The sequence below is a fragment of the Aspergillus heteromorphus genome (genome assembly GCF_003184545.1).
Source record: "Aspergillus heteromorphus CBS 117.55 chromosome Unknown BO70scaffold_41, whole genome shotgun sequence".
Classification (NCBI taxonomy): domain Eukaryota; kingdom Fungi; phylum Ascomycota; class Eurotiomycetes; order Eurotiales; family Aspergillaceae; genus Aspergillus; species Aspergillus heteromorphus.
This window is the reverse complement of record NW_020290446.1, coordinates 147,462-173,532: the sequence shown is the minus strand read 5'-3', so window position 1 is coordinate 173,532 and position 26,071 is coordinate 147,462. Positions and strand designations below refer to the sequence as shown.

The following is a 26,071-nucleotide window of genomic DNA, read 5'->3' as shown; positions in this document are numbered from 1 at the left end:
GTCTATCTTGCATATCGATCAACCGCTTCAAGACGCCCCAACATGACACAACCACAACCACCACGACACGCCGCCATGCTGTCCATCAGCAATGGCGGCTCCAGTCTCGCCGCCGCCGCCGACAAACAGCAACCACCACAACACCTTCACACTCAATCCCAGTCCAGCCAGGGTCTCCGCGTGCCGTCGAACCGCAAAACCATCTATGACAGACATCTGAATCGCAGCCGCAATGCGGAACTGAGCCGGGCTAGCTTCGCCTTTCTCTTCGCGGAGATGGTCACATACGCCCAGAGACGGGTAACGGGGATTCAGGACCTAGAAAAACGGTAGGAGTCCGACCAGACACTACCCTGTAGCTTATATCTATGCTGAACACGGCCTGTGGTGCCGCCCGCAGATTGAACGAACAAGGCTACCCCCTGGGTCTCCGATTGCTCGACCTCCTGTTCTACCGGACCATGTCCAGCTCGACCTCCTCTTCTCTCTCCAGCTCCTCGACCTCCTCCTCGCCCCCGAACAGACCCCTGCGCATCCTCCCCCTCCTGCACCTCATCCACGGACCCCTGTGGCGCCTCCTTTTCAACCGCCCCGCAGACGCCCTGGAACACTCCGTCTCCCCCGAGACCCCCAACGAATACATGATCACCGACAACGACCCGCTCGTCAACACCTACATCAGCGTCCCCAAGGAGATGAACATGCTCAACTGCGCCGCCTTCGTCGCCGGCATCATCGAGGGCGTTTGCGACGGATGCGGCTTCGAGGCCAAGGTCACGGCCCATAACCAGCCCACGGAGATGTGGCCCGGTCGGACGATCTTCCTCTTACGGTTCGGGGAGAGCGTCATGGAGAGGGAGAAGGTGCTGGAACGCGCCGGAGTCAAATAAATATACCTATCACTTACTTACTACGTACACGTCCGGATCGGGTACGATGACTTCGACGTGCAGCGGTTTTGTTTCTTCTTCACGGTATGATCGGCGATTGTTCTTACGCAGCGATTTGCTCTATAGATTCGAGAGAGGGTTTACACTCGATGATGACCCTTCAGGTGTTATGGTCGGGATATCTGATTACTTGACTTGACTTGGTATGGGATATGGCTCACTCCCACGGCGATCCCTTTTCGTTACGAGCCACGGACGGACGGCATTTAAACTGTTCATTCACGAGATGGAAAGATGAGTAGCGCGGATGACCTCGCGCCCGACAGTCATGTCTGTTTGTTGTATATGCAAGCAAGATGTCTGGTTTATTTACGTTCGGTTCAGTCTGTCTGCCAAAAATACCCAGGTATAATCTCTCGGAGGCCACATTAAATGCAGGAATGGATCGGATTGGTCCCCCAAAATGCAACGAACATAATAACCCTGATGCATCCATTCATGATCTCAAGATACCCCCACCCCAACAACGCCGGTAGGAATAGAATAATTTTGTTTGTTTGCGTGCTTCCCATTTAACGTTCCTGCGAAACACTTCTCATCCGCCTCCGTTTGTCCCGGTCATCATAAGGCGAGGGGCTTCGTTTCCTGCGACTAGACTCGGGTCTGTATCGGTCGGCTGAACGGTCGCGGTGACGGTCATCGTTTCGGTCTCTCGAGCGATCACGGTAGCGATCTCGCCGTGGAGAGGATGACCGAGATCGGGACCGGCGTCTCTGGCGCACAACAGAGGCATTAGCCCCCGTGGGGCCTGTAGGCCTGTCGTCGCCACGATCCGGCATGAATCTCTCGTCGGTGATGCCCAAAGGCGCGTCATCGCGACGACGGGGCCTGTTGCCGAACTCGTCGCCAAACCGCCCCGTGTCTTCCGATCTCAGATCCTTGTATCGCGTGCGCCCCTTCTTTCCAAGCTTCGTCATATCTCGAATCTGCATGTACTGCGGCAGCGTTTCGCGGGACACATCATCCACGAACCGCGCACCCATGGCATTTCTCTTGTCGAGGCCCTCGCGCTGCATGTCGTCGTTGAAAAACGCTCCCTTGTGGAAGTACCGCTGCATGTAACCCGCCTGGCCGCGGGTCGCTTCCCTCTCCTCCTCCTGCTTGGCGATGAATTCGCGGTCCTCCCGATCGCGCTCCTCGGCCGTCAATCCGCGGCGACGCTCAACCTCTTCACGCTCCTTCTCCGCCACTTCGATCGCCTCACGCTCGCGCTTGATGCGCTTCAGCTCCCGCAGCTTCCACGCCGCGTACTCCGCCTCCGGGTCCTTTCCGTCCGTATCGTCGATGGCGCCCTCTTCGCCCACCTCCAACTCGTCGTCATCCCATGCCTTGTTCGCTTCACTCCGAGCAATCGCCGCCTTCTCTAGCTGCTCCTTCACCAGTGAATCCGCCTTCTCCTGTCGCTGTGCCCTGCGCGCCTCCGATTCAGCTGCCGAATCAGCCACTGTGCCTGGCCCCCCCTGTCCGTTTTGCGCTTCGTTTGGCGTCGCGTTGCGCTTATCTTTCTTGATGAACGTAGGCCGTAGGAGCACCCTGCGCGGCGCCTCGTCCTCGGAACTGCTCTCCTCTTCTGAACTCTCCTCTTCCTCTTCAGATCCCCCTTCCTCCTCCTCATCCTCATCCTCCTCCTCACCCCCCTCCTTACCTATCCTCTGACCAGCCGGGACAGCAACCCTATCGCCAGCAACAGGGGGGCGTACACCCGTCTTCGTAGCCCGTTCATCCTCCTCTTCATCCTCCGTAACGAACCCCTCCTCATCCTCATCCTCTTCTCCCTCCTGGAACTTCACACTCTTCGCCCCCTTGACAGGTTTCCCTGTCACTGCCGCACCCGCAGGAAACGAACTCGCCTTCGGCGCCTGTCGTCGTTGCGCCTCTAACCGCCGTCTCTCCTGCTGTTGTCTGAGCTTCTCGGCCGCCTCCTCCTCGTCCTCCTCTTCTTCCGATGATGAGGGTTCCTCTGGAACGGCTTTTCCGGGTCGGTATCGGCTTGGCTTTAGGGGGTTGGCTGTCATTCCCCGGTGATGGGAGGGGAGGGGGGGTGGCATTTTGATTGATGGGTATGTGGTCTGGGTGGGATGGCTGGATGGTTGAATGAATGAATTGGGGGGGGGGGGGGGGTGTTTTATGTGGGAAGGTGTTGAAGTAGAGATAAAATGAAATGGGAGGGGGGAGAAAGCACAGACGACAGACTGGTGTCGAGTCGAGTCGAGTCGTGTTGAGTTGTGGTTGCAATCGCGCTGTCGCGGTGGTTGAGATTCGATTTCTTTAAGGTAGCTTGAACTAACTTGAACATTTGAGCTCCGACGTCCGCCCGTCGCCCGCCCGCCCGCCTGCCTGCCTGGACCGTCCAAGCCTGCGGGAAGAGTGGTCATGTGATCACGCGTCGAGCGCGCGCGACGTTCAATAACTAATCCCATCCTCGCTCGATCGACCGATCGATCTATCAATCAATCATCCAGTTCAGTTCATCAATACCAAGTCTCCCTCACCACCCTCCAAACCCACCTCAGACAACAAACCCCCAAGTCGAAACGGAATAAATCACCCCGAAGAATAAAAAAAGAACGAAAATGTCCCTCCAAACCCCCCGCGTCCTCCCCGCCCACCTGCACGCCTTCCACCCCTCCTCCTCCGGCCCCCGCTCAGCACACACCGTCCGCCTCCTCGGCACCGTGACGGCCCTCCGCGGCGACACTGCCACCATCACCTGCGGGAATAACGGCGATGTGACCCTCATCCTGAAGCCGGATTCGCATCTGCAGATGGGGAAGTTGGTTGAGGTTATTGGGAAGGTTACCGATTTGGAGAATGGGCAGGTATGTACTGATTTTGTGGTTGGTTAGATGGGATGGGATGGAATGGGGTGGTAGAGGGGATGAGAATAAGTGAGGATGAGTTGAGGATGATATACTATACTAATATGTCATGAATCTATACAGGGCGTGGGACTTCGCCTCCTCGGGTCTACGGATTGGGGCAATCCGGCGGATTGCGGTATGTTCCCTTCCTTTTCCTTTTCTTCCCTCTGTCTATTCCTATCTATCTGTCTATCTATATCACTATATTCCATAAATGGTCACTGACAAATACTATCTATCTATGCAGACTACAAAATCTACGAAAACCTCGTCAACGTCACGCATCGCTTCAAGACCATTTTCTACGATTCGAACGAGTAATCTGCCTTGCATTGCATTGGGATGGGATGGGATGGGATGGAATAGGATGGGATGAATGATATCTATGGGTTCTTTTTTTGTGGTTCGTTATTTTGGTATTTCTTTCGTAGCGTGTGCGTTCAGATACAGATAGGGCTGGGTCAATTGAATAAAAGAAAAGTATTTGATTCTGTCCTTGGGTTGTCGTCTGGGATATGCTATTATATCTTTCTTGTTTATTGTTACCGGGGGTGTGTTCTGGGTGATTGCCTGGACTAGAGCTGGACTGAGCTGAAGGGAGAAGGGTATGCTGGGAGTAGGATGTCTTGTAGGGTAAGATCGGGCATGCAACTAGCAAGATGCACAGTGCCATGATGATATACAAATGAGGACTACTATTCATATGAAATGACTTCTGCAAAGATGAGTGTATACTAGGTGTATTAATCAAGCTACAAGAAGAATTAGAACTACTGGCACTCATGACTCACACAATTTTTGTTCTTCTTTGTTTATTATTTTCATACTTAACGGTTCATCGAATCGCAGCCGATGTAGGTATCTTGGTTCTAACCATATTCCAATCCTCCCAATTTCCATTTCCCATCCCATCCCAATTTCAACCGGCCCACTTCCGACTAGGAATGAGCTCACCTCTTTATTTGTTTAACAGAAGAAAAGAAAAAGACAGGATTGCGGGCGTGTATAGGCCACCGTTGACCTTACAGCCACTCAAGTTCCACCGAACGCCATCGCTAAAATAAGACAAAAAAAATGGACAAGAAAGTCCGCTCTCATCACAGACAGGGAAAAAAAGAATAAAAAACTCATTAAGCATCATTTGTAGGTGGGATTTGCTCCTTGTCCGTGATGGGTTCGCTCTCAGCCGCCTTGTTCTTCACGCCCAGCGTCAGGCTGTCGGCATTGATGGCGTCGGAACTGAAGAATCCGGAATCAAGGACGTTCGAGTCAACGTAATTGAAGATATCGAACTGAGGGTTCTTTTGAAGGTCTGGATCGGACAGCAGCGCATTGATGAGATCTCTCGAGTCGTCGGGGCCAGTCGCCTCGCCCTCGGATCCGGCAGGGGAAACATAATCCGAAGGAAGCCAGTCAGGCCAGCTGCCGTCGGCAAGTTTGGGATCAAGGGCGAATAGTGCCTCCGTGTTTGCAGCAGAGGGGGCGTCGGAGAAGATATCGACGATCATGTTGTCCATCCCTTCGAATGCATCGGGGCCGAAAGAATCTTCAGGCAAAGCAGGGAGGTTGGCAGCCTGAGTTCGCGACTGCTTGGGCGTCTTGTTTTGGCGCGTCGCAGGGCCCGGGCTGCTCTGAATGCGCTGCAGTCTCTGCGCTGTGACCCTGGTCGGGGAGTCAGAGGTGATTGCTTTCCGTCCCCTCGACGTAGGCGAGTTGCTCGGCCCGGAAAGTCGTTTTTCACCAAGAATGTTCGCACGAGGGTTGCGGCGTCTAGGCGTAGGGCTGGTAGGGAGGTCGAAGTCAAATTCGGGACTCTCGAAAAGCCCGTCAATATCTGCAGAGGTCTGGTTCTCTTTGTCTTCGGCTTGCTTGTCCGATCCACGCGAGGCACGGGGGCTTCTGCGAGGACTGTTCATGTTTGCGTCACCTAATGCCCGCAAAGGCCCGCCCTCATTGTGCGAATTAGGAAAAAGCACTCGTCTCACAGACTTGGGAGTCAGAGCATTCTCACCCGCAGCTGGAGCGTGGCGGTGTTCAAGATTTCTAGCTGGACTAGACTGGATGGCCGCCCGGAGCGCTGCAACCGGATCTTGCTCCTGCCAGCGGCTACCTGCTGCATCGGATGACTTCCGCGGCTCCAGACTGTTGGCACGACGGCGTTTGGCGGGAAGCTCTTGGACTTCGTCATTGTCCTGCGCGCTGTTCTCGTTGCCCTCGGTTTCGTTTTCTCCGCGGGGGGTTGGTCCCTCTTCGACTGCGGGCGAGGAGGCATCGGATACGCCGGGAGAGGACCCTTCGGGTTTGCTCGAATCGGCTCTGGCGCGGTTTCTCGCCGAGGGGTTGGTGCTGGAGAGCGGGCCGCCTGCCTTGCGGTTCCTGGGAGGGCGCTTTCGCTTGTTGTTGGCGCCTTTGTTCCACTTGTTTTCCGGCCGCATGCATTTGAACTTGTGAAGCCACAGACCACAAGCTTTTTTCGTCATTAGTAGCTGCAAGGTAAATCAGTTACAAGATCACTCACGGTTGCAAAGAAGGACTTGGGAAAAGTCCTTGTCAGTGTCCACTAGGCTCTTCTTGTAGACCTTGAACTTGATGACCTTTTCTTGATCATCGCGATCAACAGCCTGCCAGAACAACATGTTTGAGTCCTTGACGAGCTCGTTGGCCTCATCTTCGTTGCCCACGATCTCCTTGGACCAGGCTCTGCGCCAAGTAGGGGTCTCGATGGCACCACAGTTCTCGCAGTAAGGAGGAACCTGGCCATTTTGGATGCACCTGTCCAGACGCGCCTGAACTTGTTTCAGCCGTCTGGCACCAGTGCCACTCCGGACCTTGCCGTCCTCAATGGGGGGTTGCGGGGCAGGAGTTTCGGCGGCAGAGAAGTCGCTCATCGGGCCGGTCCAAGACTGAGCAGTCTGTACGTGCACATGGGAGGGCATCACCGGGTCGCTCGCAGGGATCGCACTCATGAGTTGTTCCAGCTCGCTCTGCGACATGGGAGCAGGGGCCAAGGGCTTGGGAACCTGTCGGATACCGGCGCGGGAGGACGGCCTGGAGCCCGCAGCACTGGCCGGAGCGCGAGGGGGCGCAGGTACTTTCTCTTTCCCTGACTGGTCCGGTAGGGCATCGCTGGCCGGGAAGTTATCGAGGTTGATTGGGGCACCAACAGGGGAGCTAGCTTGTACAGCGGGACGCGCGCCTCTCTTGCCTCTGTTGTCATTGATGACCGATCTTGTGCACTCATCCAAGGGGGTGCCAACTTCCTCATCCAGGAGATCATCCATGCCTCCGCTCATGAAGCCAGAGTCCGGATCGTTGGCCATAGGTGGGAGAACTGGGCTGGACCGGGTCGGAAACGCACAATCCAGAACGGGGGGCGAGGACGGCATACTGAACGAGGGTTCAAAGAGACCCTGATACCGGGACTCCTCTGGCGACTGGTTTTCACATGGATGATCATCGCTCATGGTATAAGGTGACATGTACTGAGCATTGCTGTGGACCGAAGACTCACGCAAGAGGCTGGGTGGGGGTCGTGCTCTGCGAGGAAGGTCGTTCGAGTTGGAAATAGGAGTTGGGGGCCGAACAGGCTCTTCATTCGAACTCTGGGCGGCAGCAATAGAAGGGTTGATTGGCGTGGGGCGATGAATACGGACAGATGCGGCGGTGCTTGCGGCCACACGCAGGGAGCTGGGCTGCCGTTCAATGTTGAGGTCCGACTTTCCAGGCCAATCCGCGCGGTACAGCTTGGCTCTTTTCCGGGGTTGATCAGAAGACTCGTCACCACTTCCATATCCCGACTGGATTGACCCCCGGCGGCTTGCATATCTGACGTGGGCGGGGAGGTCCGAGTCGCGCATGGAAGCGCTAGACGAAGGGCGAATCAAATCGGTGTGCACCCTTTCCTGTTGTTGGTGCAGCTGTTGTGGTTGTTCTTGCTGGTGACCTGGCGTGGATATCCTGCTTGTAGGGCCAAGAACCGACTGCGTGGGTGACACCGATCGGATCGACCCGTTCTGCGCAATGGAGGGCAGCTCTCTTGGCGTCGACCCCTCACTCAGTAACCGGTGGAACCGTTCGATTCCGGCGTGGTCCATCGGCGATACGGTCCGGTCCGGTTGCTGTTGTTGGTGCTGATGGCGGGGGGCCAGCAAACCTGGGTTTTGGCGCAGAAAATTCGTCCAGGACTGGGCGTCGAATTCATGAGGGATGACGTTGCTCAATTCCCGGTATCGCTGCATGCTATCCAGGTACTCGCTTTGCATAACCGTGGGAACGGGCACCAGCCGCAATTTGACCTCCAGTGTCTCCTGAGCACCCTTCGAAAATAAACCTAGGACGTTCTTGCACACCCGACCGGTGACCATGGTGTGGGATTGATGTGCCGGGGCATTGGGGGTCGGAGAAGCGGATGCCAGAACCCATGACAGCATTCCCTGCCCGACGAGGGGCGTCTCATATTCCGAGTAGTCGTAGGCGTACACGGTATAATCCTGTCCGAGGTGGGCGACTAGTTCCGGGCTGTCACATGAAACGCACACAATTAGCACCCGGGTAGTGTGGAATAACCCCTCAGGACCCCTCCATTAAAAAGGGGGGGGGGGGGGGGGGTTCGAGCTCACCTTGCCGAGACAATGGCTTGAATGCAGGTTTTTAGCTCGATCACACCGATTTGTGTTTTCTCGTCCAGGGCCGCAGACTGGATATCGAGGAGATGGGGCCACCGGGCCAGGCAGTTCGTCTTGTTGGCATCATCGAAAGTGTAGAGGACCTTCACTGTGGGTTCCAGGTTCCAATGATTAGCATCCGGCGGGAAAAATGACGCCAAAGAAAATTCACTTACGCCTCATAGGCCGGACGGAAATTCCGTCCTGAGATTCCATGCCACCAAGCGGAGAAAACCAACCATAAGCAGGGCCAGACGGTGTAAGGAGTAGTAAAGAGAGAGGGAGAAAGAGTGTGTGTAGGTAGGGATAGGAGGCTGTCCCAGGGTCTGTCGAGGAAAGGAGGGGGTTCGAAAAGGGATTCTCGAAACGTGACCGAGGACGAGGATTCGAGAGAAGGTCGAATGGGATTGTTCGATCAACGAAGGTGGTCGTACTGATCACACAGAAAGGCCCGATTGGTGGGAGGGTCGAGCGGGAGAATGCAGAGGAATGTATGCACCGGGCGTCGCGGGGAAAGGGCCTGTGGAATGCTAACGCGGGACACGGAGCAACAAAAGGAGGAGGAGAGGATGCGGTGAGGAGCGCGAGGCATGGGCGAGAGAGAGATGGAGAAGGAAAGAATCAGACCGAGGTGTGAAGCCGGATGTTGTTGAACGACGACGGGGCTGCACGGAGGGAGAAGGAAGCAGGGGTGGGATGGTGGGAGGTTGGGAGTCGAGGAAAAGAGCAGGCGCCTTGCATTTGAGGAGACGTGAAGCTTGGACGATCGGCCAGGCGAAGTCGAGAAGCGAAGAAAGGCTGAAGCGTGTCTGGACGCGACGTGACGCAGCCAATCGCGACCTCGGGAATCCCGCCGCGCAAACAACGGGCAAACACGGCAAACACGCGCACACGTGACGGGCGGCCGTGCCAAGACCCGCAGAACTGAACTGGAAACTGGAAGGTGGAAAGCTGATTGATACTCCCGCAAGCGCAAGTCAACTCCATCCCACCCAAACCCCGTCTCCTTCCTCCTTCCTCCTTCTTATACCACCACCGCCCACCATGTCGACCGACCCCAAGATCCAGTCAGTGACTACCCCTCTTTTACTATCTATTCCCTTTGCTTCCGGATGAGTCACTCATCCCCATCCCACGCGGTGAACCCGCACCCCCAACCCGCTGGACCTCAGGCTAACCTTCTCGAACCCTCGCAACAGAGACCTGCTGAACAAGCCCAAGAACGAGCTCACGTATGTCCATCATGCCATCCCTCCCCCCTCCTGCCTTCCCGCGCACATCCCCGCAGGCTGGATCTTGTTTCAAGGCCTCGATTCCGGTTCCCCGGATCACATGATGGCCAGTCATTCTCCGATGATCCCAACGACCCTCGGGTGTCTGTCTGTCTGTCGTCGTCGTCGTCGTCATCCCCTCCCCGCGCCGATTCTTATCGTCACACACCTCGCCTCCATACCCATTCGCTCTATTGTCGTCCTTCTCTAACCACTCTTCCCCTTGTCCAGTGAATACGAGGTCTCTCTCGTCGAGGAACATGAGCTCACCGCCGGCCCTCTATCGCTCCTCCAAACCGCCACGCGCACACACACCCAGGTCCTAATCTCCTGCCGGAACAACCGCAAGCTCCTGGCCCGCGTCAAGGCCTTCGACCGCCACTGCAACATGGTGCTGGAGAACGTCAAGGAGATGTGGACCGAGAAGCCCAAGGGCGGCAAGGGTAAGGGTGTCAACAAGGACCGGTTCATCAGCAAGATGTGAGTAGATCTCTTCCCCCATCTTTTCCCCTCCCCAACAATGTTCTCCCCCATACTCATCTCATCCATCACAGGTTCCTGCGTGGCGACTCCGTCATCCTCGTCCTGCTCAGCTGAGCTCCCTTCACGTGACGCGCTCACCCTCTCGGCCTTGGTCGTGTGGCGTCCGGCTTCCCTTCCCCCCTAGTGATCGAGTCGAAGCCGAAAGGAGACGGAGACGGAGACGGATTTTTAGTTGACAACGATATACCCTTCCAGTCGGTCGTGCGATTTGCCCAAAAGTCTCCCTAATTCGATCATCATCTGGGGTGCGATGGAGCCTAGAACAAACACCCAACCCATCCCATCCATTCATCCACCATCCCTGACCCCGGACGGTGGTTTCTTTCCCCCTCTCACTTTGACTCTTTCTTAAACATTCTTCTTCTTTTTTTCTCTCCATCTTTGATGAATCTACCGTTCTTTCTACGGCGGGGCTGATTTGGCGTTCTCCGGGCCTTTGTTTTAAAAGCTAGAAAAAGGAATCAAATCCCTGGTGGGAGTCTCGAGGCTTGATTGATCTAGGGTGGATTTGATGGTGATATCTACCTACCCACCTACCTACCTACCTACTCATCTTATTTTGCTTGGTGGCTGGAAATGAAGATAGGCAGGCAGGCAGGCAGGCAGCACCTCGTGAATGTGTGTTCATACTTGATGAAAATTATGTAATAGTAGACAGACATGGAATAATCATGAACTGATTCGTGATGAATCTCTATCGTTCTACCGTCGTATTGAATTATTTCATTGCTGAGAGTCCCGATTTACATCGGTGCCTGAGCAGTTATTCCCCCATTAATCATCTCGTATGGTAACTATGAATGTATGAATACTACTACTGCTACTAGTACAAACCACTAAGGGTTACTACCCTATTAATGACAGAGACAGAGAGAGAGAGAGAGAGAGTACCCATCCATTAACTATCAAAGCTATACGCTATACGACCGGTCCATCAATATCGAAAACATTAACTAACACTTTACTTAGATTTTTAGTACCCCAATAAAATCACATGCACCAGCCAACCAACCCATCAACCAACCGATGGCCAACCCGACAAACGCAAGAAGACGCACGGCGTCATCATCATTATCGTAAATTAGATTAAGAATATCATCTTCCTCCTCCCCCTCATCATGATCTGATGCAATATAAGATATGTACCCGCGAAGGAAATACCCCTCACACTTACAACCAACTCCCCTCCCTTAGAGAGCCTCAGCCAGACCGTTCAAGAGCACGCTGAGTCCGTAGGCGCCCGGATCGGGGATCTTGCCAACCCATTGCTCCTCGCCGCCGACGTAGACGCTGCGGCCCAGACTGGCTTTCATGCCCTTGGTGGCCTCGGTGCCTTCCTGGGCGGCTTTGGCGGCGACGTGCACGTCCTTGGCGCGCTGGAGTTGAGTGCAGAAGGGCACCAGGGCGTCGAGCATTGTGCGGTCGCCTGGTTGGGCGGGGGTGTATTTGGAGAGGGCGGAGAGGGAGTACGACAGCGCGGAAGCCCATACCTCGGCGGTGGCGGGCGTGGTCGTGCCTTTGTCTTGGCCACGGAGACCGTGGGCCAGAGCGTTCAAGAAGATGGCGTAGATGGCGCCAGAAGTGCCGTCCATGGTGTTCTCGACGACGTTGACGATCCGGTTCACGGCGTTCACGGCGTCGTCCGTGATCTTGGAGGCTGGGTCTTCGAGGAGCTTCAGGACCGCCTCGGCGCCACGCTTCAGGCCCACGCCGCAGTCGCCGTCGCCGACGATCGTGTCGTAGTGTGTGACTTCGGGCTCAGCCGCGATGACGCGCTTGAGTGCGGTGCTCAGAACTTTCTTGAGGATGCCAGCATCCACTGGATCATGTGTTAGTCTGAGTGGGGAATATGCGGCGCCATACGGGAGGAGTGCGGGATAGACTCACACTTCACGTTGCTGGGGTTGTCCTCAGGCAGCTTGGTCCTCTTCAGCTCCACGGGAGCCTCGGACCTGTGCTTGTTCCAGGTTTCAGTGCGGATCGGGGCAGACCAGCCCACGGCCTCGGCGGGGGCGTCAAGAAGTTCCAGGAAGGACTTCCCGGAGCCCAGGCCACTGTCCACGAGCTTTAGCAGGGAGATGCTGAATCCCAGGCCGTTCAAGCTGGTTAAAAAGGTTCCCTGAATAACACGCACGGGCTTGACGTTGTAGTCCCTCTCAAGCTGGCGGTACACCTCGTCGGTGATACCGGATAGCTCCAAGCTGCTGACACCACCCAAGTTGTTGATCAACAGCACGAAGTCGTCCTCGGGCTTGCGGGTAATCCACGCGCGGTCGGGATCGTTGTGATCCAGGAGCTGAAGGAGCATGGTCGATACCAGATCAACCAGGGTGAACTTGACCCGGTGGGAGCCGGGCTCGTTGTGAATGCCCATTCCGACCTCGACTTCGCCATGCGGGATCGTATCCGTTTGCGCAGGTCTGCCGGGGATGTGAACGTGCTCCAGAGACGATCCAAGCGACACGATGTTCTTGTTCGCCAACTGAGCAGTGCGGTAGACATCTTCGAGGGATCCACTGAATCGCATCAAACGCATTAGCTCATGCCACTTCGCATCCGGGAGTAATCATCTTACCCAGCTTCGGCCAGCGCGCTGACAATCTTCAAGATGAGAATTCCACCACCAATACCACGACGACCAACCTTGCCGCCCTTCCTTTTGCCAACACCGACATCATCGTTAATCGCGAAGAACTCGGTCTTGATACCGGCAGCACGGGCCTTCTCTGTGGCCATGCCGAAGTTGAGTACGTCACCGGTGTAGTTCATGGGGATGATGAGGACGCCCTTCTCGTGATCAATACAGTCCATCACGGCCTTGCGAATCTGCTCCGCAGAGGGGGACGCGAAGATAGTGCCGGCGGCCGAAGCATCTAGAAAACCCTTGCCAACCAGGCCCGCGAAGGCAGGCTCATGGCCGGAGCCTCCGCCGGACACAATGGCGACCTTGGACTTCGAGGCGGCATCGGGGCGACGGAAAATGATCTTGTTGTCGGGGTCGTACGCAAGAGAAGGGTTCGTCAGAGTGAGCGAGTGTAGAGCCGTCTGGACCAGATGGGTTGGGTCGGAGAAGAAGTGCTTGGCTGATAGGCTGGGGTTAGCGCATGTCGAGGAAAGGGCCCTGATCAGGCGGGTGGTGTGGAGTAAATCCGACTTCATGGAACAGGATCTGTAGCTGCAGGTTCTGACGCAAGGGCCAGGGATTGTGGTGTGGTGGGAGAGAAAACAGGAAATGAATATTCCAGAAGAGGGCGCTACACATACTCTGCATGATGGAGGGAGATCTAGAGGATGATCGCCACAAGAAAAATGGGGACTTGGTTTGAGTATGACGTTCGGGATCCGTAACGGACGCGTAGGAACACGATCCGCCTGTAGAGTGGGGTCGGGCGAAGTACGGGGTTCGCGGGGGGGAAGAGGTGGTCGCTTCCCAACAGGCGATGGACGCTTGATGTCTTTTATATGTGGGATGTTCTTCCTCACTACTGGAATTGCCAGCTGGGGAAATGCCGTTCTTCAAGCTTCGAGGCTGATTTGCGACGACGGTACCGGCGAGTCTGGGGAATGGAGATGGCGCAGTGATGGGAGCGGAAACCAGTCCGGACAAGGCGGGGAAAAAGTGGAGAAGGTCGGGAGGGATCCCTGAGGCCGGCAGCTGTCAGTCAGTCCCAGGAGCATCAGGAGGGGATCAATTGTCCCGATGGAAGGCCAGGGCAATGGAATATCATTTGCCAGTCGCACTCACAGTCTCTGGTCAGGTGGGAGCGGGTCGATTGGCGGGCTATCCGAAAGTCGAGGAATCGCAAGTCAATTGGTCAAGGCAATTGAAGCGAAGGAGTCGGACCCGAACAAGGGAAGGAAGCAGTAGAAGAAGGCGAGGCGAAATGGGAAATTGCGGATGGGAGACAATGGACACCGAGAAGGAGGGGAGGAGCTGGGCGACAGCGTTGAGATAAATAATTCTGGGAGAGAGTCTTGTTGGGGGGGGGGGGGGGAGTAAGTACTACTTCAACATGTCGTAAGAAAGAGTAAGGACATCGTGGCCCAGCCAGATGGTAGGTAGGTAGGTAGGTAGGTAGGTTAACCTGTTTGACCCCGATTGATCCCAATTGATCCCAATCCGAATTATTCGATTTTTTTTTGCAGCTCACATGAACAGCTCCTTTCGCATGACCGCCCCATCGCCATGCGAATCTGGCGATACTAGTACTAGTTACCTACCTACTCCTGGGTCTGGAACCCGAGAGGGCGGCGTCTCGGCTTACCATCTGGGGTGATTCCGCGGACCTTTTGTCCTCCTCGCCATTACTAGTTACTACTATCTGGTACGACTCCGACTGCCCCCGTCCGTCCCGGGTTGAGCTGGCGCGATCTCCCTGGGTACGAGTGCGCCTCGAGAGTTAAGCTGTGGCTCGTCCATGGGATGGATGGCGATAGATCGGATTGTGTATGGACCGACTAGCCAACAGATACATACATACATTCAGACCCAAATACATAGTACATACCTACACACCCAATTGCTGAAGGATGAAGGATCAACAGATGCTAGCAGTAATAGAGTCGACTCCGTGCGCAGGCAAGTAAGCCCGTCCCACCGGCGTGGAGGCGATGGATGTCACGGGTGCGTAACCCTGCCACTTCCGGGTGCATCCATCCATCCATGCCCATGCCCGTTCGGAGCAAGGGGCGATGTGGGATGTTCGAGAAGCTGCAGAGTACTTACTTAGGAGGTACTTACTTCTTGTGTTCTTGTCCAGTGGCGGACTGTAATCCCGATCCTTGGATTTTCGGTAGGGATTGGTTATAATTTGTTTGCCTGTCCTGTCTGTCTGTGGATGTATGTATGTACCTTTGGTTTCTGGGAAGCCCCGGAACCCCGACTTCGCCACGGGACGGGGGAAGGACTGCACCTACTCTACTGTAGTACGTATCCCTTGCTCGATTGCAAGTCCGGTAGTTAATTGATTCGGGAATATTATTAAGAGGAAATGGAATTGAAAAAGATCCATGAGGATCAAATAGGGAGAGAGGCACGGTGGACCCAATGGGTACCTGTACCTTGGCATCAACTTTAGTATCCGTCTGCAGGTCTGGAAATGAGATTCCAGCCGGACGGACTCAACGAGATCGCTCGCTTGCATATCACATCAGTTGAGAATAACTCCTGTCCACCGCATACATGCATGCATATGAGCTATGGTTCAATATGAGTAATAACAGAGTACAGTAAGTAGATAGGTAGCTTAGGTATACATCCCGACATGTTGTGCTGGCCCGGAAATCAGGCATCCAAAAGATCGATGGAGAATAACTATAGTGTACAATGCAACTCTCTGGTGGGGAAGATACGGGATACGAATAATACTACAACGGAATACAAGGTCTACAGCGAATGATATGCGCAGCAATAACCATGACCTCCCGTCCCCGAGTAGAGATAATCAGAACTCCGAGTCCGAACCGCATGGGGGCACAACACAACACAACACAATAGATCGTCGACTGTCTCAATTCCCAACAGACGAGAAAGTGATCATGGGACCTTGAAAAAAAAAGAAAGAAAACCTATAAGTCATGCAAAGGAAGGGGTGCAGCTACAGGTCTCCGCTGTCAGATCTTTATGAAACCCACTCTTGCAGCAATCGTTACTCGATCCGGAACTTTGCTGATAGGGATGGATGGGGGTACGTGGTCTCAGTCTTGGTTCTGGAGGAATCCGGCCGTGAGGATTCTTGTCCATCCCGACAGACAGACAGAGAGACAGACAGTACTGCTGCCCATGCAGTTCCGGTACAGGAGTAGTGTTAGTAGTCTGTAGTACAGTCATGTCCGGGTCATGATCGGCCGTCCCTGAGAAAAAGAAACTGAAAGGCTCAGACTTCCACGTGAGCTGCCCCCCTACAGACCTAGGAATAATGGGTGTCCGTCCTGGCCCCCGGAAGCCTCAAGTCTAGACCAACCGTTTCACCCCCAGTCCCCCCAGTCCCCCCATTTGTGGCGCCGGGAGGGCTGCTCATGTGCCAGCCAGGCCCGGCTTTCCCTCAGTGATACTCCGTAGTTTCTCTGCCGAGTCGCGTCTTCTCTCTCGGGCGAGTGATGCACCCATTCCCTTCCCATCCGGATATCCCCACCCCATCCCCATCCCATCCCATCCCATTCCGCCTGTATGTAAACGGGGATTAGCTAGCTGTCTTGCGTTTGCATTGCTTATCCTTACGTGACGTGGGATACTGCGGATGCACTACTGGCGACGTACCTACCTACTACCCACCTAGGTACTTACCTTGCTGCATAGACAGTCATTCAGTCATTGCATTGCGCTTGTGCTTGTGCTTGTGCCAGGCAGGCAGGTCGGCACTGTAAGTAGGTATGTACACGTGAAGCGCGCCAGATTCCCTTTCGAGGTCGGGATAATGGGGTAGTCTGGAACAGGCAAGTATACCGAGCCGGAGATTCCTTGTCTATTTCCTAAATGAGCAGGGCTGTGGCCAATCTAGTGAGCAATTAGACAGAAATAGATAGATGGCCCTGACCGACCCGATCTTCCTGCACTATACCTACATACTTCTCCCGACGGAACCCCATGGAATGAATCGATGGAAGCTCCTTCGGCTACCTTTCGTCGGGTGGGACTGACTGCATTGCTGCTCCGGGACTCCACGCCAGGCCAGGGATCCTCTCCCGGCATTCCGCTCGCTGTCCTCACTCCACTTCCACTCCTGGCCTCATTATCCATGATCCATGATCCACCACCCGCGCTGAAAAAGTACGGCTACTGCTTTGTGCTACGGAGTACGTACTACTGTGCCCGAGAGGGAAGGTCCTAAAATCTGCTTGCACACATGACCAAATGCACACCTCATCATGCCATAACTATTTGTTCGGATCGTCAATAATGAACTGTCAACACTCAACAAATGTACGGAGATAGTCGCGGAAATGTTACTGTGTACACCACATCTAGGCCACGTATTGGTACCGGTTCCCTTCCTCGCGTTCCATGTAGTCTTTCTCGATCAATCTGTGCAATAGCATGTTAGTGCCTGGCACTAGGATCCAGAGAGGATTTGGGGGATGGCGGGGACCCACTTGTCAATGTTCTTCTTGATATCTGCTGGGTCAAGCGCGCCTCGGCTTCGTGTCGCTTTGAGAACCTCAGCCACAAGTTCCGGGAATGTGATCGTCTTGCGGCTCTTCATGATCCGCACAATCGCTGCTTGGGTCTCATAGTGACGGTCGGCAGCCACCCGCTCATGCGTCGTCTTGTTCTCCTCCTTCGTCTCTTTCAGCTGGATCTGGTTGATCTTGATCCGCATCTTCGGATCGGTAAACCCGGTGTTGTAAGAAAACTCGTCGGTGGTCTCCACATCTCGGCCCTTGGGCTTCTTGTTGAGCACACGGTACTTCGCACAGGCGAGCGATTGAAGCGTCCGCTTTAGCTCCTGGTCAGCTATATCGGTATAGTTAGCAGCGGTCCATCGGCAGTGTAAGTGATCACGGGGATAACTAACACATCGCCGTCGCTTCCTTTATTTGTTGATACCCAAGAACTCCATCCTCGGGGACATCGTTGAAGAGTAGCAGTACAATCGCTTGGAACGAGCTGACCACCAATTCTTTCCCGCCCTTGGGAAATCTCGCTCGCAGCTGGCAATGCGCCAGCTGGTGCTTCCAGTCGAGCTTTCGTCCATTGTATTTGGTGTGGTAGAACTTCTCAAAGTCGTCGACAGCGGTCGCGATCTCGGGTGGGATCCGCACCTGGACATCAGGGTATGTCGGCCATGCCGCCGCGGACAGCACACTGACGCTCAGGTCCACCGGCAGCCGGTGCCGACGTTCGCGCTGGATGGAGCTGTACGCCCCCATTTCATCCCGGGCGACATCCATATCCTTGAACATGGATTCCAGATTGTGCGTGAAGCTTGATCCACATTCTGATACGCTTTGTCAGTAAACCAATAGAGGCGAATTTTGGAGATGAAGAAACGAACCCGTCTTTAGCCTTGAAAGCATGCTCTTCTCTGCATCATCACTCGCGCTTCTGCCCATTAACAGCCGACGAGCAAGATCATTCTTATAGAAAGCCTCGAAGACTGCTTTCCCGTGAACAAAGCGGAACAGGTCCAAGACTTGGTCCAACTGTCGGTCGATCTCGGCGTCTTCGTCTGCCAGTGGCTTGTCGTCCGCCTTGTGTACAGGGGCCAGCTTCCACCCGCCTTTGAGGAGCCTGTCCACGTACTTGGCGATCATTTCTCCAGTCTTGGGGTTGTCAGTTCCGCCACTGGAGTCCGACTTCTTCCCCCGGTTCATGAAAGTCTCAAAAGCCTCGCGGAGTGTATGCCCGAGGTCCTCGTTTCGATGGAACGAATTGATCCAAACGTCATCGAGTTGTTGTTTGAAGTCCAGTAGACGAGCCACCATGTCCGCCTCTTTGTCCTCATCAAAAACAATCCCCGAGCCCTCCTCGATGATATAGCAACTGAACGCCGTTTTCAGTTTCGCGCCCAGGTCCTTTCGCTGAAGAAGAGAGTACAGCCTTTCCAATGATATCTTATTCCCCGCCCGCAGGAGGCCTAGGACGTCATTCTGATCGAGTAACACATCCTCTTGCGTCGATACTAGGGCCCGGTCCAGGAGCTCTGATAATTTCTGCTTGGTGCTCCGGTTGAGGGAGAACAGCTCGCATCGGTTTACCTCGCGCTCGATCAAGAGATGGCTGTGCTCCGCGAAGGTTGCCAAATATCCCGCTGCTTCTCGTTCGGCCCACGACTGGAAGAAGACCTTGGATTCGGATATAAAAAGCGGCTCAAACCCACTCGTGTAGATATCAAGACTGTGAAAGAGTTCAATCGAATTCCGGAGCAACGAGGAATCAGCCACCATGCTTTGTTCTTCGTCACGGTCCGCTGCGACAAGATCACAGGCCCCCTGCAAGATCTTCGGCTGTAAAACCGCATCGGAAAATATGTGCTGTCGGAACTGAAGGAGGCCCATTTCGCGAATTATGGGGAATTCTTTGGAGGAGAGAAGGAAAGATTGATCGAGGTAGTAGAATATCCAGCGAACCGTAACCTGCAGTGTAGTGTCAATATTTCTCCATAAATAAACAGTCACACCGCAGGTTGCTCCCTACCAGCTTTGACTGCCACCCAGACCACGAATCTACCACCGTTCTTAGTATATCGATATTACTCCCACCCTCGGCCCTTGCCACCAGTTTGTCGCGCAATTTCCCAGAGACATGTTCGCGGCATCGATCCTGGAGCCGTTTGGCCAATGCTGCAGCATTCCCTTGACGGCACACGTTTTCGGCTCCCTTGTAGAGCTGTTCCAGCGATATCTCAGGCTTTCCCCCATTGAAAATTGCCGATAGTGCTGCATCAAGCTGTTCCCAGACTTTCTCGAGAAAGGAGTCCTGGTTTAATCGCGAGCCCGTCCGGAGATTCTTCACCACAAGCCTTTTCGCTCCAGTATGTGGCGTAAAATTGCTTTGGCGCGATGCCGCGTTGAAGGTGCGAGGTTTGCTTGTCGAATTGGAGAGACCCGCCCCGCTCGCACCCTGTCCCATTGGCCCGCCTGGCCTGGTCTCTGCATTCGAGAAGTTATACATCCTGTCGGACGAGGTCTGTTGAGCGGAAGAGACCGGACCCGATGAAGATGGCGATAACCGTAGGCGTTTGCTCGTCGGAGACGTTGGCTGTGGAGGACCTCCTCGGGCGGGGGCCGGGTGGTGTCGAGAGAGAAGCTCCGAGATGGTCGCCTGCTGCTGCTGAGGTTGCTGCGATGCCTCCTCTTGATCGGAAAGCTTCCTCTTGCCGATCGACTTGCGCTTGCCGCTCCTCTGCTCGGTGGCGCCCCTCGAGTTCTGCTGCATCTACCCGGTTCTGTCCGAGGAGAGGGAGTTGGGAGGGGAGCGCTCAGCGTTGGAAGGATCCAGGGAGTGCGTGGATCCTATGAAACATGGTACACAGTTAAGCTTGTCAGCAGTGATCCGGGCTTGAAAGAGGCGATGCGGGGGAGACGTCGATGATGATGACGGGCAGGAATAGATAGCGGCGGGGGGGGGGCTGTTGGAGATGAAGCAAGCTTGAAGGGGCAGCGCTCGTCGTTCCACTGACTCGACGACGTCGGTGATAAGATAATACGTCCGCGTGGATTGCCTGAGCAGTCAGGCAGCCGGCTGATTTGCAGGCCAACCCCCGCCTTTCTACGGACGGATACGGAATAGCTCAAATAATGCAGATTCTCTAAATCAAGTACTGAAGAACCGAAGAATCTCTCATGTACATCGTTCCAACCGGTTGACTCCATGCCTTTTGTCCGTCTACCCATTCTTCACTACACCTGGAACCCGTTCTCACGCAAAAAGCCTCATGCCCGTCCGCTCCTTCACGTCCTTATCCTCGAACTGCCACACGAGAGTCAGTATCAGTACAAAGGCGATCGGGATAGCTGATGATTTACCTCTAAAAAGTCCGTGGCGGCAACTAGTGCCATGTACGACTTGGTGAGATTCCTCAATGCGTCTTGGTGGTTGGCAGCACCGGAGCCTCCGATTTTGGCAAACCTCTTGAAGATGCCGACCATGCTCTGTCGGTTCTCGGCCAGGAAAAGTCGGGTTTGTTCCATCATCTGCTCGTTGTGCAGTCCACGAGAGAAAATGGCGGCGACAACGACTCGCAGGACTGAGTCAAGAAGGTCGTAGTACTTCCGCAGAGCGTCGGGGTTGTCGATGTCTATGTTTGTTAGAATCAAGATCATTCTCATATCGCTAGGTCGTTTCTTACCAATGCCAAGATCGGGATCAGCTGCAAATAGCTGCGAGTCTCGTACGGCCTGGAAGAGACCAGTTTTCAGGACCTGGATCGCGCCTGTTTTTGTCTGGCAGAGTTCTTGAAGCAAAGACAGTAATGACTGGTAGTAGGACAACAGCAGAGGCGTATCTGAAATGATCACGGTTAGCTATCCGTTTCACTGGATAATAAACGGGTCGGCTTACCGTTCGCTTGAGCATTCTTCAGTTCGCGGGGAAGCGCTCGAATGCTATCCAAGAAAAGGCTCAAATAGTTGGACTGGGCCATTGACTCGGCCAACAGTCCATCTGCCTGTCTATCCAGAGCAGCTAAGAGGTTGAGGAATAAGAGAGCCGACACTCGACATGTCTCTTGACCAGCATACGCATCGTCACAGACGGCCTCAATCAAGGCCTGACCGGCAGCTTTGATCACTTGTTGACTCTGGAGCCTGATGTTTTGATGGCCCGCTTCTAACGGAATGATGCGGGACATGTAGTGTGCACAGGTATTGTAAAAGGTCTCTCTGATGCCCACATTCCCGTTTGCCAGGATCACGCCTCGGACGCAGACTTGGAACAGTTGATGAAGTTTCTCGTCAAGGACATCTCCGCTTCTCCGGGCGATGTGCTCCCCGGAGTTTGTAGCCTCTAGTCTACTGACCAGCGTCTCAGCCAACCTTGCCAATTCGATTCCCTCCGGTTGGTCTTCCTCGATGGCAGCCTCGAGCTTGGGAAGTATCAACTGGAGCGAGTGCAGTATGAAAGTCGATCTTCTTCCGCCCTCAATCTCGGAACAGGTGAGCATGGTGGTAATGAGTTCCGTCCAGGACCGCAGAGCCAAAAAGCGGTTAAACGCGATCAGGTTGGCCTGATTGGTTGACCGTATGAACAACATCAAGGTCTCGGATTCGATCGTAAACAGCTCTTCATCCTGAGGCCGTATCTGCCCGCTCAAAATTAACTCCTCCTTCCTGACCTGGATCAGTTCCACTATTTCATCCAGATTGTAGACGGCTGGAGTGTTTTCCGTTTCAGGTACAGCGCACACATCGAATTCGATATCGTTGAGGAAGGTTAGCACCGGTGGTTGTAACCGATACCGGATATCTAGATCCGCAAAATCGAACAGATCGAATACAGAAGGGTTCAACACGGTCTCGCCGGTCTCTGAAACAGAGTTTCCGAACAAGATTGAGATGATTTCCGCTTGAAGTGTCGGGGAACCAAGCTTGGTAGCTGAGCGGATTTCAGTTGCGGCGTAGTCAAACAGATAACTTCTAAAGAGCAAAAATTCTGCAAGAGCAGTTGTCGAGTCGGAAACCCAGAATTCATTAATGATGATGGGCAGCCCATCCCACGGTGTATTTGGCCCTATGATCGACTGATTCGCGAACATGTTGAGAAGGAAGTGACTCCCACGCATCTCGGCAAGTGTGAAGTAGGAGGAGAGCTTAGAAGACCACAGATGCCTCAGGACCCCGAAAGCCATACGCTTGACGTGCACCAGCCATGGAAGGATATTTCCATTCAGCTCATCAGGGTAGCTTTGCAAAAATCCAATGAGAGCATGCAGCAAGGACATCTTGTCGGCAAATAGGCCCACGGATGGGACGTCAAGAATGCTTCCGACGCTGCTGAATCCGAGAAGGAGATGGGCCACTGTGGGCCTGTCATTGATCATACCGAGACAGCTGTTGAGTAGTGCTAAGAGGCTTTCTCTGATAACGTATCCCGGGGATCTTGGGCCACCCTCCAATTCTCTTGATTCGGGTTGCATTTGAGACACAAGGGGCCGTGACACACTGTTGAGATCTACCTCCGCACTCAAAACCTCAACAATTTTGTTCGATGAGCGCCATCTAGACAATTCAGGAGACGTGATCTTGTTCAGCTTTGTAGAGCTAGACAATTTTTCCAACAACGCCATCGATGTAACAGTGAGTTGCAAGTGTCCAGTGCTGCAATAGAGACACAATGCCGGTATTAGCGCCAGGTTGTTGAGAATACTGTCCTCAAATGATGAAAGCGAAGAGTTCGCCACGTTGGTCCTGCTTCCACCAGCCTGGGACTTGATTGCCGGCCTAACAATATTGGAATATGTTGATTGAAGGTCGATTATCATGTCCATAACCTCTAAGGTCTTGACCAAGGAAAGGACTAGAACTGAATCAGACGCAGCTTTTGCGACCTCAGCAACGTCTTGCTGAGCTGCAGAGAAGATCGCTTTAAGCACATCTTCATTGAATAGCCACTCAGCGACCCGGGAAAATGGATGCAAACGAATGTATGTAACAAATGTTGACGTTTTGATCACAGTGTCAGAAGAGATTGCGGGCTGACTGAGCACGGTCACCAAGTTCTCGTTGAAGGACTTTAAGCATGTTACAATGACTTCCAAGCAATTGTAAGTCAAGAAGCGGGTTTGGCGTTCGTTGAGGTCTGGGACTTTCCTTGAAAAAGCCTGGCCCATAACAAAGTCGATGTAAGGCTCAATGCCCGGCATACGATAGGACGAGCCGAGGTTCTCCGGAAATGGCAGTGACAGGTGGTAGTCGGCAGAATCAGCAGTAGGGAGGACGAGTGAATGAACCATGCGGACAAAAGCATTGGCTTGATCAAAGCTCTCACCAATCCTCTGGAACGCTTGCTGCTCGTGCCATACGAGAGGGTTGGAGACTACCGGAACCTTTCCTAGGCTAGAGACACTCATTGACCCCCCAGAAATCCACTGATCAATAGAAAGCCACATTTCATTTCCGTTATGAGATGTCCTATCCGTCATCAGAGCTGCAAGAACTGAGAAGACATTGGCCCTCAAGTGCGTAGGGACTGGCCCACTGCAAAGCGTTAACAATGTGCCGACAATATTGAAAGAGGAGTGGTGAAGAAGCCAATCTCTTATGGTAGTACTCTGCTTAGACAGATGCTCCAACAGTCTGAGGTAGCATGTTAGCATGACAGGACTCTCAGGCTCACTCATGTCGGCTGGGTCAAGCTTTCTTGATCGCAAAATCGCCGGAGAAGTGGAAGGGGGCTTTTCGGTCACTTTTACTGCGTAGAGTTCAAGCTCAGCAAACATTTGTGACCAGTTCATGGACGTGGTCCGCTTGAATTTTGCAGACAAGAACTTGTCCTCCTCAGATAAAAATCGGTGGGCGGCAGTGGCATTGTCTTCTCCCACGGAGATAGAGCATAGAAGCTCGCAAAAGGCGCTGACCCTGGGAACCGTCTGTCTTTTGGAAGCCCATTGGAGAAACCCATACAGGTTTCCATCAGGGTCAGCCCAAAACTCCTGCGCAGAGTCCGGGCGATGTTCAAATGCAAACGCCATGATCATCAAGAACGACTCAAGATGCGTCCGGGCTTCTACCAGGCCACGATGAAGGCTCGAAGTCAGGCCGTCTCTGAGAGCAGTGAGATGATCCAATCTTTGCGAATCCTCCTCAGTTTTCAGCATCCGGACCGCATCTGGCATGTTGGCAATGCATGCCTCAGCAAAGGCTTCGAAGTTTTCCATCAAAAGCATCTTCAAGAAGTCTGAGCACTCATCGGACTCGAGCTTTGCGGACGCGCTTTCTTTCAATAACAATGTCACCAGCTCGCTGCGAGCTGGATCAGCCCATTCTTCATTGTTCACGCCGTAGCAAATGGCGAGGATGAGGTCAAGACCACCATCGTCCAGTGCAGTCATGAACATCTTTGTTCGCTCTTCTGCGTCCTTCTCTAGATCCACTCCCTGAACAGGGGAGGAAGGCCCATCGAAATCCCACCCACTGTAGACTGCAAGCCACAGGGTGATGACTGCAGAATGAAAGGTGGGGAGTTTCCAGACTTGACCGTCCTTGGACGAAGTGATAGCTGTGTGCAGGCTTCTAGCGTCTCGGTAAGAGCTGGAACTCTCCGGCGAACCATGCTGTACAAAGGAGGATATTATGCAAGGCATGTAATGAACGAGAATTCCATCGAATCGGTCCAGTTTCTTCAAGTGGTCCAACAGCAGTCGGAGATCCTCGGGACTGGTGTAAGGGCCCTTGAAAAGGTAGCATAGCACGGCACCGAGGGTCTCATGTTGCTGCTGTAAGCTAGAGCGCTGGTGTTCCAGCGCCTCCATGATGTCGAGTTCCTCCGACTGACCAACGATAGACGCCTTCTGGACATGATCGCCAAGGAGCACAAGCCACCTTTCGATATCCTGCATGGACTTCATGCACTTCCGAGTGAACAGTGACGCATTCCGCAAAGGACCATCCTTTATTTCAACGACATACGCCAGCGCTTCCTGCATGAGGACCTGTGTCGATTCCCGTTCCACCTCAAAGGATTCCTGGAAGATGAGGCGCAAGGAGTCGAGCAAGAATTGCCGGCGTTCGTGGAATTGCATGATCGCCGTGATCACAGGGGGCCTGTCCAGCAATTTGGCATGCTCTTGGGCGGCCATAAACATCATCGCCGCTTCCAATTCATCGAGATCCAATGCGTCTGCCAGTAGCAGCACTCCTTGCTGAAATTCTCCATTGATTTCGTACTCAGTATTGTCCACGGTGATCTTGCCTAGATTGCGCCGCACGCAGAGTCAGCGCATGGTCCAGGTTCGCCGACACGCTTTTCTTCCAGAAGTGTCCGGCCAGACAGCTAAAGATCGGCTAGCTCACCTGAGAGGACGGCTTGCCGACTCGTGTTGTTTTTGGCGGGCTTGTCGAGGAGCTTCTTGAAATCTTCGATGTGAGTCTCGAGCTCGATCCGAAGACGCTCGATGTTGACGAAGGAAGGGTCGGAAAGAGAAGACAGATCCTGGTACAGGCCACGAAGGCCAGTGACCGAATCCCTGTCCTCCATCGCGGAGAGTCGAGTGGTGGGCGAGGTGAGAAAACGCAGAGGACGAGATGTGTTTGTCCGGGCCAAAAAAGGTCAAAGGTCGGAGGACGCGCCCAAACTTCCGGCGGTCTAAAGGCGGCGGGCGGCGGGCGGCGGGCGGCGAGCGGAG

At 54.1% G+C, this 26,071-nt stretch overlaps 8 protein-coding genes across 8 annotated transcripts; 4 read left to right on the top strand and 4 right to left on the bottom strand.

Annotated features, from left to right (window-relative positions):
- Positions 1-42: 42 nt before the first annotated feature.
- Positions 43-890, top strand: BO70DRAFT_301306 (trafficking protein particle complex subunit 5; the record flags this gene model as incomplete). Its single annotated transcript, XM_025539703.1, has 2 exons — positions 43-329; positions 401-890. The coding sequence occupies 2 exons, from the start codon at positions 43-45 to the stop codon at positions 888-890; spliced, it is 777 nt and encodes a 258-aa protein (XP_025394985.1).
- Positions 891-1,151: 261 nt separating this feature from the next.
- Positions 1,152-3,051, bottom strand: BO70DRAFT_366382 (microfibrillar-associated 1 family protein). Its single transcript, XM_025544322.1, has one exon. It carries the CDS (start codon positions 2,996-2,998, stop codon positions 1,463-1,465), a length of 1,536 nt encoding a protein of 511 aa, XP_025394984.1. The 5' UTR covers positions 2,999-3,051; the 3' UTR covers positions 1,152-1,462.
- A 358-nt stretch (positions 3,052-3,409) lies between these two features.
- Positions 3,410-4,272, top strand: BO70DRAFT_366381 (putative ssDNA binding protein Ssb3). Its single transcript, XM_025544321.1, has 3 exons — positions 3,410-3,769; positions 3,893-3,947; positions 4,059-4,272. Exons 1-3 carry the CDS (start codon positions 3,524-3,526, stop codon positions 4,130-4,132), a joined length of 375 nt encoding a protein of 124 aa, XP_025394983.1. The 5' UTR covers positions 3,410-3,523; the 3' UTR covers positions 4,133-4,272.
- Positions 4,273-4,832: 560 nt separating this feature from the next.
- Positions 4,833-8,790, bottom strand: BO70DRAFT_170687 (putative GATA transcription factor (Ams2)). Its single transcript, XM_025538366.1, has 4 exons — positions 8,652-8,790; positions 8,431-8,584; positions 6,330-8,329; positions 4,833-6,278 (listed from the first exon to the last, which is right to left on the bottom strand). Exons 1-4 carry the CDS (start codon positions 8,689-8,691, stop codon positions 4,942-4,944), a joined length of 3,531 nt encoding a protein of 1,176 aa, XP_025394982.1. The 5' UTR covers positions 8,692-8,790; the 3' UTR covers positions 4,833-4,941.
- Positions 8,791-9,451: 661 nt separating this feature from the next.
- Positions 9,452-10,702, top strand: BO70DRAFT_390539 (mRNA splicing protein SMD2). Its single transcript, XM_025546162.1, has 4 exons — positions 9,452-9,542; positions 9,675-9,707; positions 9,978-10,226; positions 10,301-10,702. The coding sequence occupies exons 1-4, from the start codon at positions 9,520-9,522 to the stop codon at positions 10,341-10,343; spliced, it is 348 nt and encodes a 115-aa protein (XP_025394981.1). The 5' UTR covers positions 9,452-9,519; the 3' UTR covers positions 10,344-10,702.
- A 676-nt stretch (positions 10,703-11,378) lies between these two features.
- BO70DRAFT_170646 (putative dihydroxyacetone kinase (DakA)) lies at positions 11,379-13,763 on the bottom strand. The gene is made up of 4 exons (XM_025538365.1): positions 13,554-13,763; positions 12,865-13,372; positions 12,177-12,805; positions 11,379-12,108 (listed from the first exon to the last, which is right to left on the bottom strand). Exons 1-4 carry the CDS (start codon positions 13,558-13,560, stop codon positions 11,480-11,482), a joined length of 1,773 nt encoding a protein of 590 aa, XP_025394980.1. The 5' UTR covers positions 13,561-13,763; the 3' UTR covers positions 11,379-11,479.
- A 2,827-nt stretch (positions 13,764-16,590) lies between these two features.
- BO70DRAFT_366375 (uncharacterized protein) lies at positions 16,591-17,273 on the top strand. Its single transcript, XM_025544320.1, has 2 exons — positions 16,591-16,724; positions 16,790-17,273. The coding sequence occupies exon 2, from the start codon at positions 16,889-16,891 to the stop codon at positions 17,117-17,119; it is 231 nt and encodes a 76-aa protein (XP_025394979.1). The 5' UTR covers positions 16,591-16,724; positions 16,790-16,888; the 3' UTR covers positions 17,120-17,273.
- On the bottom strand, positions 17,253-25,923 carry BO70DRAFT_301263 (cullin-4B; the record flags this gene model as incomplete). The annotated part of the gene is made up of 9 exons (XM_025539699.1): positions 17,253-17,313; positions 17,382-17,742; positions 17,804-18,226; positions 18,284-19,364; positions 19,426-20,157; positions 20,757-21,028; positions 21,080-21,235; positions 21,292-25,638; positions 25,740-25,923. 9 exons carry the CDS (start codon positions 25,921-25,923, stop codon positions 17,253-17,255), a joined length of 7,617 nt encoding a protein of 2,538 aa, XP_025394978.1.
- Between the last annotated feature and the right edge of the window lie 148 nt (positions 25,924-26,071).

Excerpts from the sequence above, each read along its gene's own strand:
- BO70DRAFT_366382 (XM_025544322.1), bottom strand. The coding sequence starts at position 2,998 with ATGCCACCCCCCCTCCCCTCCCATCACCGGGGAATGACAGCCAACCCC.
- BO70DRAFT_366381 (XM_025544321.1), top strand. The coding sequence starts at position 3,524 with ATGTCCCTCCAAACCCCCCGCGTCCTCCCCGCCCACCTGCACGCCTTC. Across the intron at positions 3,770-3,892 it reads CCGATTTGGAGAATGGGCAG|GGCGTGGGACTTCGCCTCCT; the intron begins GTATGTACTGAT and ends GAATCTATACAG. Across the intron at positions 3,948-4,058 it reads GGGCAATCCGGCGGATTGCG|ACTACAAAATCTACGAAAAC; the intron begins GTATGTTCCCTT and ends CTATCTATGCAG.
- BO70DRAFT_170687 (XM_025538366.1), bottom strand. The coding sequence starts at position 8,691 with ATGGAATCTCAGGACGGAATTTCCGTCCGGCCTATGAGGC. Across the intron at positions 8,330-8,430 it reads CAAGCCATTGTCTCGGCAAG|CCCGGAACTAGTCGCCCACC; the intron begins GTGAGCTCGAAC and ends TTCATGTGACAG. Across the intron at positions 6,279-6,329 it reads CCAAGTCCTTCTTTGCAACC|CTTGTGGTCTGTGGCTTCAC; the intron begins GTGAGTGATCTT and ends TGACGAAAAAAG.
- BO70DRAFT_390539 (XM_025546162.1), top strand. The coding sequence starts at position 9,520 with ATGTCGACCGACCCCAAGATCCA. Across the intron at positions 9,543-9,674 it reads TCGACCGACCCCAAGATCCA|AGACCTGCTGAACAAGCCCA; the intron begins GTCAGTGACTAC and ends CCCTCGCAACAG. Across the intron at positions 10,227-10,300 it reads GACCGGTTCATCAGCAAGAT|GTTCCTGCGTGGCGACTCCG; the intron begins GTGAGTAGATCT and ends CATCCATCACAG.
- BO70DRAFT_170646 (XM_025538365.1), bottom strand. Across the intron at positions 12,806-12,864 it reads AGCGCGCTGGCCGAAGCTGG|TGGATCCCTCGAAGATGTCT; the intron begins GTAAGATGATTA and ends GATGCGATTCAG. Across the intron at positions 12,109-12,176 it reads CAACCCCAGCAACGTGAAGT|TGGATGCTGGCATCCTCAAG; the intron begins GTGAGTCTATCC and ends CACATGATCCAG.
- BO70DRAFT_366375 (XM_025544320.1), top strand. The coding sequence starts at position 16,889 with ATGGAAGCTCCTTCGGCTACCTTTCGTCGGGTGGGACTGACTGCATTG.